We start from the raw sequence: 14,858 nt of genomic DNA, 5'->3' as shown, positions 1-14,858 counted from the left end.
GCCTTTGCATAAAGTAAACAAGCAAGGGGAAGAAATCTTGGGTCCCTTTGCTTTAGTTACACAGATGCAAGTGGCCCTATCTGCCTGCATATCACCCTCCCGATTCTTTCATGCTCTTATTCTTCCTCATGCTCTGCAGGATTAAGCTCTTCTGTGTACAGTGGAACTACATCAGATAACAGTATACAAAACTATTATTTTTAAGTCAACTGACATTCAGCAATAAAACTCAGGATATCAGAGGTTTTAAAGTTCATTTATTTGCAAGCAGCCAGGCAGCATAGTCTGGGTTGAATCCTGGGCCAATTTATAGTTCCACTCTATGCTGGTCCATGAACATTACACGGAGTTACACAACTTGGGAATCAATAAATCCATTGCCTTGAAACAATTTGCTCAAAGACTCACAGTGAGTCAGTGGCAGCGTCTTGCCTAGATCTCAGACTTTGGCTTCCATTTTACAGTTGCTTGGTCCACCAGATCATATTTATACAACATCAACAAAAATATTTTCATTTCTGATTTTCTGAAATTGCTGTTTGATTTCGTTGTTTGAGAATTTTTTTTTTACTAGAAAAAGAAAATAAACTAAAAGTTTCTAAATAATTAGAGTTGTGATTTTTTAAACCAACTATACTTCTCAGCTGAAGGAAGGATAGAAAGCCTGATCTCTTTGAACAAAATGCAAAATAATTCAAAGGCCTACACAAAAAAATCACTGTGCACATGCCAGTTTTCAGGTTCAGATAGACATAATCTAAGTTTAATTACAGACTTTAGAAATTCTACATGTAATCACTGGGAAAAAAAAGACTAAAATAAAACCTTCCATCGAGGATCAATTTGCTACCACTCCTTAGTCCTGCAAAAGGGTCTGTTAAAAACTGAGGATACTTTCCTTAACAAAATTTAATTGAGCATAGGCAAGTGAAAAGACAGCATTCCACTGCCATAGTATTCATGATCCAAAGGAAAAAAAAAAAATTAAAATCTGGGGACATAAAACTAACTTCCATTTTAAGAGTTTTAAGGTCTAAAAGCAGGATAATGCATATGTGGCAAGCTCTTTTCACCACAAATGGCTTCTTTAAAACAAATTACCATTGACAAATAATCAGCTATAAGAATAGTTTCCAATAAGGCAGAAGTTAAGTTATCTAGCATGGCACTAGAGAACACACTTAATTTTAAATGTGCTTATAGTTTTATTAGAGCCAATGGCTTTTTCCATGCTTAAGGCTAAGCATATGTTCATGTACTCTGCCAGGACAAAAGCTTCCAAGTCTGTTGTTAGAATGCAAAGCGAAGCTTTTTATCCCAAACCACATTTTCTTGCATGCAATCAGCACTGATGCTGCCACCATAGTTTCCAATTCATTCCAGGGCACACTCAGCATTTATGAGGGCACAGATGGTGCTCTCTTTCTTTGGTTTCTAAAGAACATGCCTAAATATTAAAACAAACTTGGCTTTCTGCCTCCTATCCTGTTCTTACTCTCTGTATTGCCACCATAAAAATAACAGTAACCTTTGATCTAACCTGGAAGCCTTTTCTAATTTACACACAAAATCTGGCAATAGAACTATCAAGTACAGTCAGCCCACTCGAAACCAGAGAACCTGATATGCAGAAATCCAGCACATTAGTCACAAGTGATCAAGAGCAGGAACAAGCAATCCACAAAACAATCAAAAGGACAAAAACTGGTAGCAATTTTTTCAGTAACAAACTACATAATGCCTACTGTATTTAACGGCTGTGTGTGTCTGGAACTGTAAGCTGCATTCACCAGCTTAAGCAGCAATTATCAAACAAAGAGGCTGATTTGTAAGGCAAATAAAGAGCACTAGCATGACGGTATTTAAGTGAGCAAGGCCTTTTCCAACACACTCAATGCCATGGTTTGCATTATGCTGAGAACTTGTAGGCAGCATAGGACATTTATTCCCAAACTTTTGAAAATTATTTACTCATTTCCAAGCACACACACAGCAACATACACAGAGACCAACAGAAAGAACAGCTTTTACAATATTCCATTTAAAATGTCCTAAGGTAAGATAACCTCAGATTTGTCCAGCAGATCTTGACAAAATGTTCTTGAACATGCAGCTAACTGAGATGCAGGTGCACATGATGGTCAGTGGGTCTTAGCCACCCTTCTTCACAGGCTTTCAGTCTCACGCAAAGCACACTGACACTGGAAAAATCACATGTCATGTGCATCAAAATACGTATGAACAAACTCAAGTGGGGGTACAGCAGGAGGGAAGGGCTTGGAGAAAGATTAATCAGTCTGCTTAGAAAGGATGTTCCCAAATGAGGACTATTTCACTACCTAGTTGGTAACATGAGGTGAGTCAGTGAATGCTGTCAGAATCTGGGACAAGAAACGTGCATTTAAAGCAGTTGTCTTGACTTCAAAACAGCTCAGTAATTGCATGCATAGACCAGTAAAAAAATCACATCTGATCTCATCTGAACAAACGTCAAGTCTAGAAAACTAGTTTTAAAAGTATATTTAAATGCCAAAAAGCCAGAGATTATACTCAGCAATCAGTTATCTCCTACATTTGTTTTAAAAACAAGCAATGGCTAGTAATTTTGCAAGTAATGATCCTAGATATTTGCACTGCACTAAATATAATAACCTAAATAATTCTAAATTAGCATGTAGTACTAAACCAAAATTACATTAAAATCATAATAAAAGTAAACAAAAACTCTGTAAGTATAAATGATTCAGGAGCAAACCACTGTAAAACACAGGTAAATGAAACAGTGTTAGATATGGATGGTGAAGACATGTTCTGCAGCTAGTCAAAACTACTTTTTATAGTGCATTCCCTTTGAGGCAATGGATTATGGGTTCTCCTATATCCCAGACTCTCCCAAGGTAGCCCCTCCTGATGTCTCCTCGTCTCCTGAAACTCAGCCCTGCTCTTGTCCCAAACTTTGCAATATTTCCTGGTGTTTGAGTGGCTTCCAGGAAATTCAGGCTGTTCCCTTTTCTTGGTATCATGAGTTTACACAACGCATAACTTGAAATTACCGGTACATTCAATACTTTTAAAATTATGGCTTGAGAACAAACTTCAAAATAGCAGCACCAGCAACCCTGGCCTTACCTGAAGGATCTTGTACTGTCATTTCCTTACGCTTCAGGATCAGCTTGTCCTTAACCCATGGAAATTCCTGTAAGGAATCCAAGAAGGCATCAAAAGCTTTGGGTCCTCTGGTGGGGAGAATATCAAGGAGCATCATGGTTTTCCTCTGACTAGTGGTTTGGGCTTTTATTTCTTGAACATGACTGTCTGTGAGAATCCCTTCTTGGTAGAGATACTGAATAACAAGTCCATCCACCAGCACCTCTGTGCAGAGCTCCAGGCGCAGGGACCGTAAAAGCTGCTTGTCTCTGGCATCCATCTGGCAACCTAGAGTGTGTGAAAAGCAGTAAGGAAAGGTGTGAAGATTAAAATACTTCAACCTTTAACACCCAGAAGTGATATTTGAACATCTAAAAGTGATGTCTGACACCTGCCAACCTTTAGAGAAAACTCCAAACTCAGAATCACCAACCTGGCAGAACTACTAATGATCCCCATCATCTTCTTTCCACTCAGATTTCACTGTCTCACGAGGTAAAATGATGCAATTTCTGAGAAATACTAGACAGGAATAGAACATTTGGCATTACAAAGACCAGTCCTTTGCTGGAGTGAAACCCATGCCAAATAATCCTGCTTTTAACTGGTTATGGTCCATATTAAAGGCAGCTAGAGCACTTGACAGTCCTTAAGACACATTAACCCCCCCAAAATTAAAGAGATGTCACACCTGACCACTGATAAAATTACAAAAATAGGAGCAGGACTGGTAGATGCATCTCAGCCAGGCAGAAGCAGCAGCAGCAGGGCAGAATCAGCAGGTAGCTTTGGCCTACATAATGCATTCCAAGTTTAGGGAGGGTAGAAAACTACCTTATGTACCAGGTCGTTCTCACCCTTAAATCACCCCGGAAGACTGTTCTGGAACTCAGGTGTTCTGATGAGAAGAAACTTTTTTGAATTTCCATCTCAAATTTATCCCCTTCTATTTACAGGCATTTGTTCTGCCAAAACTGTTCCTTAGCTTAAGTAGCTCTTCTCCCTCTCTTCTAATGTGTTCACAGGAAGTGATCAGATGCCCTCTGCCAGCTTCCATTTCACTTGACTAACACTCTGACTAGATAAAAGTTGAAACAGATGCATTTTATAGCCACTCTACAAAAGAATAATCAGAGTCCAGAGAGACCAAGCAGCTCATCCAAGATTAAGTCAGCAGTCCATGCCAGACTTTGGAAGTGAATCAAAGTGTCTAGTCTAGTCCTTAACAACAAACATATCCACTAATGGCACTTGAAAAAGAAAATGAAAAGGACAACACAATTAAATACTTTCTCATTACTAAATAATGAAGTCAAAAAATGGCAGCAGGTGTTGAGTGTGATTATCAAGAGGGTTTTTCATAATTAAACTAGACACTGCTGCTTGAACTGCTAGACCTTGCAGAAACTCTACTTCATTCAGCTTGAGGGTACAAGGACAGAGAATTTTCAAAGCTTTTGCATGACACCTGATGAAGTCTTTTTACCACCTACTGACTACCAGGGCCCTATCAAAGATTGTTTGGTTGGCCTGGTTGTTAAAATCCAGGAGGGTGACCAACAAAACATATTGGTATGTAAATGGCACCTTGGATAGAACAGTGCCACGAGAGAGAGACTGGAAAACCCTTTCTGCGACATCCTCTGACAAAGCTTCTTTCCAAAAATGCTTGCATCAAGTGCCAAAAGCACTGCTGGAAAGCATCTTCCTTGAGGACTCCATCTCTCCTGGGCTACCCAGCACATTTCTCATCCACACTAGTGAATTTCAAGATGCTTACTTTCTGTCTAGGGAATCAAATACTGCTATGCCAGACCATTTCCCTGTGAAATGCTAGTTTGCCAAGCAGAGTTCAAACATCAAACTTCATCACGGACTGAGACAGTAGGGCAAGCAAGGCGATGGAAAAAGAGCAGGCAAGAAAGAGAACTGGATTTTCCCACTTGATGTTAGGATGCTAATTTTGGAGAGGTGAAGCTGAAGATTCTGGTCTCCAACACGGCACCTTTACACTACAGGAAGCAATCTCTGGACTACAGCAAAATTCAGGCAGTAAATCCTACCACTTCTTCCTTCTAGGAGAACACCCCGAGCTCATGTAGCACTTGCAGAGTTCAAGAAAGGCATCCAGCAGCACCTCTGAGGGTGTCATCTCAACTTAGGCAGAAAACTATTTCAGATACTACAAAATTTTTGTTTCACATTCTGAATGGGTCCTGAGAGTTCCCGTTCAGGAGCCTCCTCAAGTGCTCGATGAGCATTGTAGAGAACTTGACAAGTTCTCTACTTCATGACCAAAGTAGCCAACACTTTTCAAAAATAAAGCTCTTACAAACCAAAGGTTTGCACCTTTGGGCACTGAGAAATGCCTATCAAGCCAGGAATCTGAAGGGGGAATTTCTTACAAACAAGGCTTTTGCCTTGCTGACTGCAGAGTGCACACGACTGAGGGTTTAAAGTCCTAGCACCCACCTGATAAACCTCCAGGATGGGGCATACTGATTTCTGAGGTCTTTTTAAAGATGAAGTATTTCTTTGTGTGTATTTACTGTGAGAAGCAAATGTCTGAGTTAGGAACTAAGCAGCTAGATATGGAAATATATCAGGATTTTGATGTGTAACAGTGTTGGGACAGAGTTTAGTGCAACACAGAATTAACAAATTCATTTTAATCACAGTCTATACTGAGGGATTCAAATTAGCTCTGAATTAAATTTTACAGAAAATTAAAAATATGAGATGTCCATTTACCCAAAAGATGACATGGTTCAAACATTCCCCAAATACTTCTGAAAATGGATCAGTTCCATTATAAAGCCAAATTTTAAGAAATATAGCCCACGACCTGGTGAATGAACACAGTCCTTGACTCATCACCACACCAACACAAACAGGTTTGCATTTTTCTGTTTCTGACAAAATAACTATCCATGAATGGGGATAAAACTTTTGATAAGAACCCTTTCTGATGCTAAAAGACACATTCACTTAGGTCTTTTGCTAGAAACATACCAGAATTTTCAGAACACCAACTGCACTCACCTGCATAACCCATGAATGAATTCTGGCTACTCACAGCAAGCCTACGGGTTAAAAACCTTACACAAAAAAGCAAGTTTTGCTTTTAACGTCCTCCCTGCCGAGGTCTGGCAGCTGCTGCTCCTGTAGCAGCCCGAGACCAGCTGCGCGCACCGGCCCGAGCCCCTCGGGCTGCACCGGCCCGGCCTCCCCCGGGCAGCGCTGCGGCAGCGGAGGCGGCCCCGCCGCCCCGGCCCGGCCCCCCGCGGAAGCCCGGCCCCCGCCCGGCCCCGCCCGGCCCCGCAGCGCCGGGGCTGCCGCCGGACGGCTCGCAGCACCGCTCTGCCGCTTCGCCCTCAGCGGCGCCTGGGGCGGGACGAGCCGAGCGGAGCCGCGGGCAGCGCCCGGGCGAGCGAGCAGTGTGAGGGGAGCGCCCGCCGCCCCGTACTTACACGAGGGGAGCGGGAAGCTACTCTGGGCGCGCCGGCGCCCGCGGAGCTTGCGCGGAGAGCACCATCTTTGTTGAAGGCAAGAGGGCTCGGCCGGAAGCCGCCGCCGCCGCCCTGCTGCGGGCCGGCCGAGGAGGGGCGGCCGCTGCCGGCCCGCCAGCGCGGGAGGGGCCCGCGGCCGCCATGTCAGCTGCGGGCAGCCGGGCCCGAGCGCCGCGCCGGCAGCGGCTGGGCCCGCCCGGCAGGGAGGGAGCCCGGCAGGGACCCGGCCCGCCCGGCAGGGAGGGAGCCCGGCAAGGACCCGGCCCGCCCGGCAGGGAGGGAGCCCGGCCGTGCCTGCGGAGCCGCCGCTGCTCGGTGCCGCCGGGGCGGGGACGGGAGGCGTCTCCGCCAAGAGGCGCCTTTCCAGGAGTTCGGAGGACCTGCTGCCCTCTCAGGAGTCGGGGTGGTGGGGGTGTTTAGTGAGGGGAGGGGTTGTATCTAAAATTGAATTAGAAATTACGAAATTGCAGTTTTAGTGGCATTGGAAACAGCTGATCTCATTACTCTCTAGGCACACTGGTTCCTGTTTGTGAGTATGCGCTAAGCTGAACTTCATCCTGATGCTGGTATGGTCGTATGAAACACAGAGCAGTATTATATCGAATACTGTACACATTTAGATTCATCACTTTCATCTAAACAGCCTGGAAATGAACAAACTTTAATAGATGAAAACCATTTAGTACGGTAAGAGCCGGCCTGTGTCTCCCACAGTGCTATGCACATTCTTACTTTATTACTGAATACTGTCTCATTCACTTCATTTTATACGGATATCTGGAACCGAATCACGGTAGGCAAGGGAAGGCTGATTCACGGAGCTGTAGAAATGAGGCGGTGTCAGTTTCGCTCACACATCATGGAATAACTTTTTTCCGTCTTTGCGTGGGTGTCAGGTGTCGCACGGGATGGAGTGGTGTCAGCCCTTTTCCTTTCATGTCAGGACCGCAATAGCGATGAAAGGGTAAAAAAAAAAAAAAATCCTCAGTGCTGGAACGTACTACCTTTGAAGCTGCAGGTGGCCACAGCAAGCTGGCTGTGGTCCGCACAGCGTGCTAATGCCTACCCTCTGGAAAAGCAGGAAAGGTGGTTGCTGCAGCTGCTGCTAGAAACGTCGTCACCTTGTGAATCCCATTTGTACACTCTGTTTAGAATAATCGTACAGATTTAAGGGCATTTGAAATACTTAAGGGTATTTGGAAGCTGGTTGTGGAAACCTTTACGTGCCTTTCCTAGATACTGTACCCAGAAAATACTTGCCGTGGAAAAATGTAACCAGAAGTGCTATTGGTAGAGTTCACTTAACATGATATTTATCTACAGGATTTTGCATAAAGATAGACAGTCACACTCAGGAAGCTTAAATCCTTTTCCTTTGATTTTCCTGTGGCTAACAGTTGAGAAGTTATGTGGACACAGAATGTAAATCAGCCTTAGAGGCAGAGTTTGTATGCTGGTTTAAAGAAATGTTTTTTAAAAATAGATACATTTATCATGCGGATAGCTTCTGCAGAGACGCTATTTGTTTGGCAGTTTTAAAGAGTCTTTTGGTTTGATGACATTATGCTTTTATCTATAATTCTTTCCAGTTAATAAATTTGATACAGGGGGTTTAATTGCTTGTGAATAATTAATAAATAATATCTTATTACAATACATCTGATAAATCAAGGTTGTTTTTTTTTTTGTCTCAGGCATGCCTTAGTCTTCTAGGAACGCAAACAAAAAAAAATTATAAATACTCCTCTGGGTTTCTTCAGAGCAATGCATTAACATATTTGACAGCACTGGAAGCCACACAAGTAAGTCATCATCAGTAACTCCAAGACAAGAAATATGCTGCTATTGTAGCCAAAGTACAACTGAGGTGGTTTTAAATTTCCTTGCCACAACATTCATAATATTAGTTGTGAGAAGATGCATTTGTGTACAGCACAGAGCAGCACCAGAGAGCAGAGACACCACAAACTGTATGATCATTCCTCAGCTCAGCGTTACACAGCTACTGAAAGTTTCCTTTCCCAGCCTCTTATACTTCTGATTATCCGTGATACTTTTTTTTTTTTTTTTTTTTTTTTTTTTCCCTATAAATTGTGATCTAAGGAACTGTGTTGTATCTGGAACTGGAGTGACCAAACTTGGAGACTTCAGAGAATCTCATCACTGCGATCCTGACAGCTGCTTTTAATTGCTGATAATGTTGCTGCATTTTAAAATAGAAAATTAGGACAAGCAGTTACATCACTTGCATTTACTATGTATTTTTGCCAGATGAGTTATACAGTCAGCATTTAGTCACGTATTTGCTTGCAGTCTGAAGAGAGATAGAAAGAAGGAAAGCAGTGAAAGGAAGCAGATAAGCCTAGGAAGGAAGAGGACAGCACCAGAGGTCCAAATCTCATTAAGGAAAAATCTGGTGTTTCCTTTTCCTTCCACTAGTTAATAACTAGTGCTGCAAATTTATTTAGTGGAAACGGTAAATATGCTACTGGTGTTTTGAGTTCTTTAGCAATGTTGCCTGGGTTTTGATTATATTTGTAGTACAGGTACAGGATAAGGATGCACAGAGTTAATACTATAAGTTCAAGGAGAGAAGTCCTTAAATTCTTTGTTTCAGTCCCATTTGGGTTCAGCCCTCACTAGGTTCTGGTTCAAGTTCAACAAAACTTTAGAGAGATGGTTTGGTTCTCTTTCAGTTTTAAGGACAAATACATAGATATGTTTTCTGTGTATTTGAGCCAGTTTGGTGTTAACTCAATGTCCCACTAACTGCTCAAATCTCAAAGCTAACCATATAGATTAAATAAGTATTTCCTAGACTTTGCAGATCAATGGACCATATTCAATCCTGCACATCAGTATCCTCAGACTTTTAATCTTAAAAGCCTGTTCTGTCTGGTTCTGCAGATTGAGGGGCCATAAGTGGTCAAGTCACACTTTTAAGGACTGCTGAATCCAGGGTCACAAGTCCAAATCTGTGGGAACCAAGCTAAGCAGTATCTCTTCTGACAATGCTATTCACTTTACATGTGGGTTATTCCAAGTCATAATCCCAGATTTTTACAGTTATTATCCACTTTTTTAAAAACTCGCTTGAAAGTCACAAACCTTTTTAGAAGCTGCACCAGAATAATGAGAATTTTTTTAATGCTTTTAAGAGGACCCTTTATGCTAATTAGAGTCAAACTCTATCCAAGCATGTGTGTATTTTGTTTTCTACAGACTAGTTTGTTTTCTGCTGATAACAAGAGGCCAAATGTGTTCTTAAGACTGGCACAATCAGTGTGGATAATGGATAGGATTATACAGTTTGGATTATGGTGTTTTCACTTGTTTGTAGAACAGCATTCCAGCTTTAGGGACAAAAGGAAAAATAGGAGCCTCTAGATTTGTTTATCGAAGACACATCTAATTGGTTAAATCTCTCACAAAACCTCTAAAATTAAGATAGGGGGAAAAAAACATATCTTGTATGCTTGCCTGTCAACTTTAGAAAGAGGAGCACAGAAACCATTTCTCTAAGTGATACATCTCAAAAACAGTGTTAAAGTCAGGGTGAGCCAAACCAGGTGGCCTGAAGGCCAGAGGAGGCAAACCATTGCTGCCACTGCTGTCCCAGGCAATAACCCCTTCCCTTCCTCCCTCTTCTCCTCCTCCTCACCCTGGTTCCCTTTTGCAGCTGTGGGCCCTGTAATGCCAACATCCAAATCTCCTGTGCCAGTCACTGAAAACCTGACTGATGCCAAGGAAGGGAAGGGTTTGGTATAGAAAGTCTGTCTAAACTGTAGATCAAAACTTAGGCAATGCTGTGCTGGATACTGGCAGGATTTGAGGGCACTAGGTCAGGGAAGGGGTGTCGCTCTTCAGGTGGCATTTGCTACTAGAAAAATTATTCCTTATCCTTCCTAAAAAAAGATGATGAGCAGGACTGAAGCACATCAGTGAATGGGATCAGCTCTTGGGCTGCTGCATAATTGTTCTGATACTTTGTAACTTCCATTCACTTAAATAATAAAGACTTTAAATGCAGATCAAAGAGAGGAATTAATATAAAATATGGGTGACACGTCATGAACTTCCTTAAAATCGCATTTTATTAAAAGGCACGTCCAGCATGTAGGTAAAGTAGAGCACAGAAAGTTTTAAAGCATCTTAAAACATGGAGTTTAAAGTCATTCTGTAGTGTCTATACATTTACATTTGTTTCCATAATAAAAATAAGTGTTTATTAGCAGTACTACAATGAATTCTTAGTGCTGTTTGCTATTATACATATAATCCCTGGCAAAAAGTTGAATGAGAAATAGTTATAAAAAGGAAGCAGATATTAAATGCAAAACTTTTGTATATGTTTCATTTTAAAAACCCAATGAATTATTAAAACAATCCTCATGTAATTAATACTTGCAAAACATGACTAAGTATTTCTCAGAATTTGTAGTTCTTTAAATACATTAATTAGTGTAATATTCTATTTTTAAGTTTAAAGATTCTTTGAGAAAATAGATTAAATACTGCAAGCCTCTTATTATTTATTTATTCCAGACTTATTTTTTTAAAAGTAAAGCACCATTCTATTAATATGAGAACAAACAAAGTCACTAAGAAACCTGAAAAATCAAACATTGACAAATAACTAAAATGAATTAAAGATTGGAGTCTCAAAGCTTTTCACAAAACCAACTTACTTTACTCGCAAATTACAGCATATGACATGGTTTTCTAATATTTTAGATAGAAGACTGGAAAGTTGCTTTTATTTAGGGGGACAATAGCTATTTGTTTTTGTAAGCTTCTGTTGCTTTCCCAGGATCTGAGCTGGACAAACTCATATACAATACTTATATTTTGAAAGGTTCTTACTTTAAGGTTAGACTTGAGAAGCTGGTAATGAGTCATGGAATGTTTTTACAGTTAGCCTAGCAAGGTATTTACCACTGCTTATACCTTTCCCATACATCCTATTTTCAAAAAAGAATACCCTTTGATTAAAAATTCGGCTGATCTATTTTGTTCCCTTTCAAAATGAAACCTGCCTGCCTGCAGGCTAGTGAAGCATCCTGCAGTAGGCACTGCAACCTCCCTCTGTCAGGAGAGTTAAAAGAAATAGATGAATTTCCAGAAAGCTTCTCACAAGCAGTTTCCCACACAGAAAACATGTCTGAAGCACTCCAGCTCAGGAAGGAGCTGTGCCACATCCACTGCAATCTAGTTAGACAAGGATCTCACTTTCCTAACTTACTTCCTTCTCTCTTTTTAGCGGCGCTGCCAAAGATATTGCCCTCATTGCAGCTTAAGTTGCTACAAATGTTATTTTTGAAGAATAAGCTACTTTTCACCCCATGCTGTGAAATTACAGAATGTTGAGTCCACCACCCACTTTACAGACGGATTAATTGCAGCTTTGTCTTTAATAGTGCTCTTTCTACAGAAAATGAACCAGCTCAAAATCCCTTAAACAGTAAGAGCTGATCCACAACTTATTCTGCCCTCCAGAGGTATCAAACAGGGTAAGAAAAAAGGAAATGTTTGTAATGAGGCATCCAGAGCAATCTCTCAAATTTGGAGATTCCCCCTAAGGCAGAGTGTGGGTACAGTGACTCAGCCCAACGGATCCTATTTCAGGGCTGCAGCCTAAAGAGACACAGTTAAATTGCAACAAAGCATTTTGAAAGCCTGTATTTGCACTTTCAGCTACCAGATTTACAAGGATTTTCCATAAAATCCTGTTATCAAGCCTGATCCAAATAACTTCAAAAGAAGAATTTGCACCAAGCTTTGCCCCATGTCTAACATACCTCTGTATTTACTATTTGTTAACTAACAGTGCACCAAGTTGCAAACCTCAGCTATGAAACATCAATTATAGAACTACTGGACTAGAATCAAAAGGATTTACTTAAATAAACCCTGCCCTCCAGTGAACGAAAAATCAAGACAGAAGCATTGCATTTGTTTATTTGGGGTTTTTTTAGTGTATTTTGTTCTTTGCAACACTCACCACTGAACTTTTCCTGGATATTATCTATTTGAAGCTTTTCCTACTAAATGCCAACTCATTCCTTATGCTAATATAAATAGCTTTTGCTCCAGTGTTATATTCCTCCTTAATACCATAGAAAGGAGTGGTATTATTTTGGCATTTCAGTTCCTGGAAAAGTAATGGCTCCAATTCTGGAAGAAAAGAAAATGAAACACAGGTGCAATCCCTTTTTAAAATAGAATCTAAGTAGAATAATATATACAATTTATCAGGCAGATTAATCAGCATAATTACAGTGATATATTTTTGTATTTCTATAGACTTTCTCAGAGACAATGGCTACTTTAAAGTCCTGTAGATAACCTGATTAATAAACACAGTTAATCCTTCTCCTGCTTGGTATCCCTGGCACCAGGAGAGACTGAGTTTGCTATGAGCTAATTTTCTTTTTTCTCAAAATTGAGCTATCTAGCCAGACTTTTTCTATGTGTGGATTCAAACTGTACTAGTTATTCCCCTAGACCTTCAATCTCTACTAATACACCTTTCAACAGTGTACTCATCAAGGTGGTTAATTATTTGATACCCCTTGTGAGAAATACCACCTCTCACAGGAGATCCTGGCTTTCCCATGTCCTTTCCCTCGAGTCCCTTCTCAGACATGAAAGCCAGGCAAGTAATTCCCTCCTTAGAATGCAGAATATTTTCTCATATTTGTGATATGAGAACTTGTGTTTCACCTAGCTTGTAGTGTGCTCTCTAAGACAGGGGATGGGGATCTGTGCTGGTCAGCACCTGAACCAATTCTGCCTCCCTGTTCCTTTGATATTCAGGCTATTGTAGAAACTACCCAATTTGAGCAATACTGTGGCAAATTGCCATGTTGTTGTAAAGCAAGCTCAGACCATGGTGACTGAAGTTATGTGTCAGTGGAATGTTGTTTCCAGGCATTTTCAGTCTTGCTAGTGGCTTAGCAAAATACTGAGACCTGCTGAATCTAATGCTAATAGAGAAGTGGTTTTCAGGAGCTAGGCTGAGATACCAAAGTCATCCCCACTTCCTTTGTGTACACAGAACTCAGATCAGACCTTTCAACTAATATATACTTATTCTATTTGGAATTTTTTGGTTTAGATAGTAGAAGCTTCATTAATTTCCATATTTTTAGAATAAAATTTCTCCTTTCAATAGTTTTTTTAAATTGTTATTGAAAATTAGCAATACAGTTTTTAGATTCTCTCAAGCCATTGTTTCCTCTAGCAGTAAATATTATACTTAGATTTATTTTAATGACTGCAAAGTTAGCAGAAATTTTATTTTAATTTATTTTAAATAACTCTTAGACATGATACCCATGTCTAAAGATATTTCTTCCTATTTCCATTATGTGTTTTGGCTTAAGGAGAGCAAAGCCCTGATATCACTTGACTTATTTTCCACTAAAGTCTAAGATTATAGCCAAAGGAAAAATCAATAAGATCGCTATCAGGAATACAAGAAAAAACTCTTGAATAGAGCATGTAAGTAAATAAAATATTTTTAAACAATCTTTAAAAAGGTAATTTATCTGCAGGAACATTTTACTAAAACATGAGACTTGGCTGAAGTACAGAAATTTGCACAACTACAGAACTCTGTCCTCCCTGTCACATGTAGATTCTGTTCTCTCAAGGTGATGATACTTAGTCTCATTATAGGAGTAAATTCCTCATTGTTGTAAGACATAATAAAACCCTTCTGCCCCCCATATTCTAGTGAACAATTCTTCCTTCTTACTAATAATTTTATATTGCTTATCTAGCATGTGGTTACATACAATGTAATTAGGACACTACTGACAAGATCAGATTAAAATAAAATTACTTCTAATACACTGGGCGCAGCTGCTTGGTTACATTCTCTCTCTACCCACTCGTCTTGTACTCAAACCATTTTCTGTCTCTGGTGATAATACTACTAGCCAGAAGATAACCATACAACTAAAATGCTGACCTAATTTACACTTCTAGGTTTAGTGCTAAACTAAATACTATCACCAATTCCATTTTCATCATTAATATTCCAATTATATTTATTTTGGTTGTTTTTTTAAGCATCGCCTTTTAGGATTGTAGGATTCTCAGTTTAAGTGAAATGAAGAGATTTTCTAACATTCCAGGTATAAACTGGAACATCTGAAACTCCCAAAACTCAAAGAAGAAAAACCAAACCAACACATG

The 14,858-nt window shown here is 40.3% G+C and overlaps 1 protein-coding gene across 2 annotated transcripts in view; it reads right to left on the bottom strand.

Annotated features, from left to right (window-relative positions):
* Positions 1 to 6,867, bottom strand: part of CRADD (CARD and death domain containing adaptor protein) — a 77,164-nt gene extending 70,297 nt beyond the window's left edge. Inside the window, exons 1-2 of one of the 2 annotated variants that reach the window (XM_079303030.1) lie at positions 6,618 to 6,867; positions 3,130 to 3,435 (exon numbers count right to left, since the gene is read on the bottom strand). In XM_079303030.1, coding sequence (XP_079159156.1) covers positions 3,130 to 3,427 — 298 coding nt within the window. In that variant the 5' untranslated portion in view covers positions 3,428 to 3,435; positions 6,618 to 6,867. Of the gene's footprint in view, positions 1 to 3,129; positions 3,436 to 6,189; positions 6,247 to 6,617 lie in introns of those variants that run through there. The other variant, XM_079303029.1, reaches the window with a different exon arrangement.
* Positions 6,868 to 14,858: the final 7,991 nt, after the last annotated feature.

The sequence above is a fragment of the Erithacus rubecula genome (genome assembly GCF_903797595.1).
Source record: "Erithacus rubecula genome assembly, chromosome: 4".
Lineage (NCBI taxonomy): Eukaryota > Metazoa > Chordata > Aves > Passeriformes > Muscicapidae > Erithacus > Erithacus rubecula.
The sequence above is the reverse complement of the archived record's forward strand: the minus strand, read 5'-3'. Positions and strand labels throughout refer to the sequence as shown.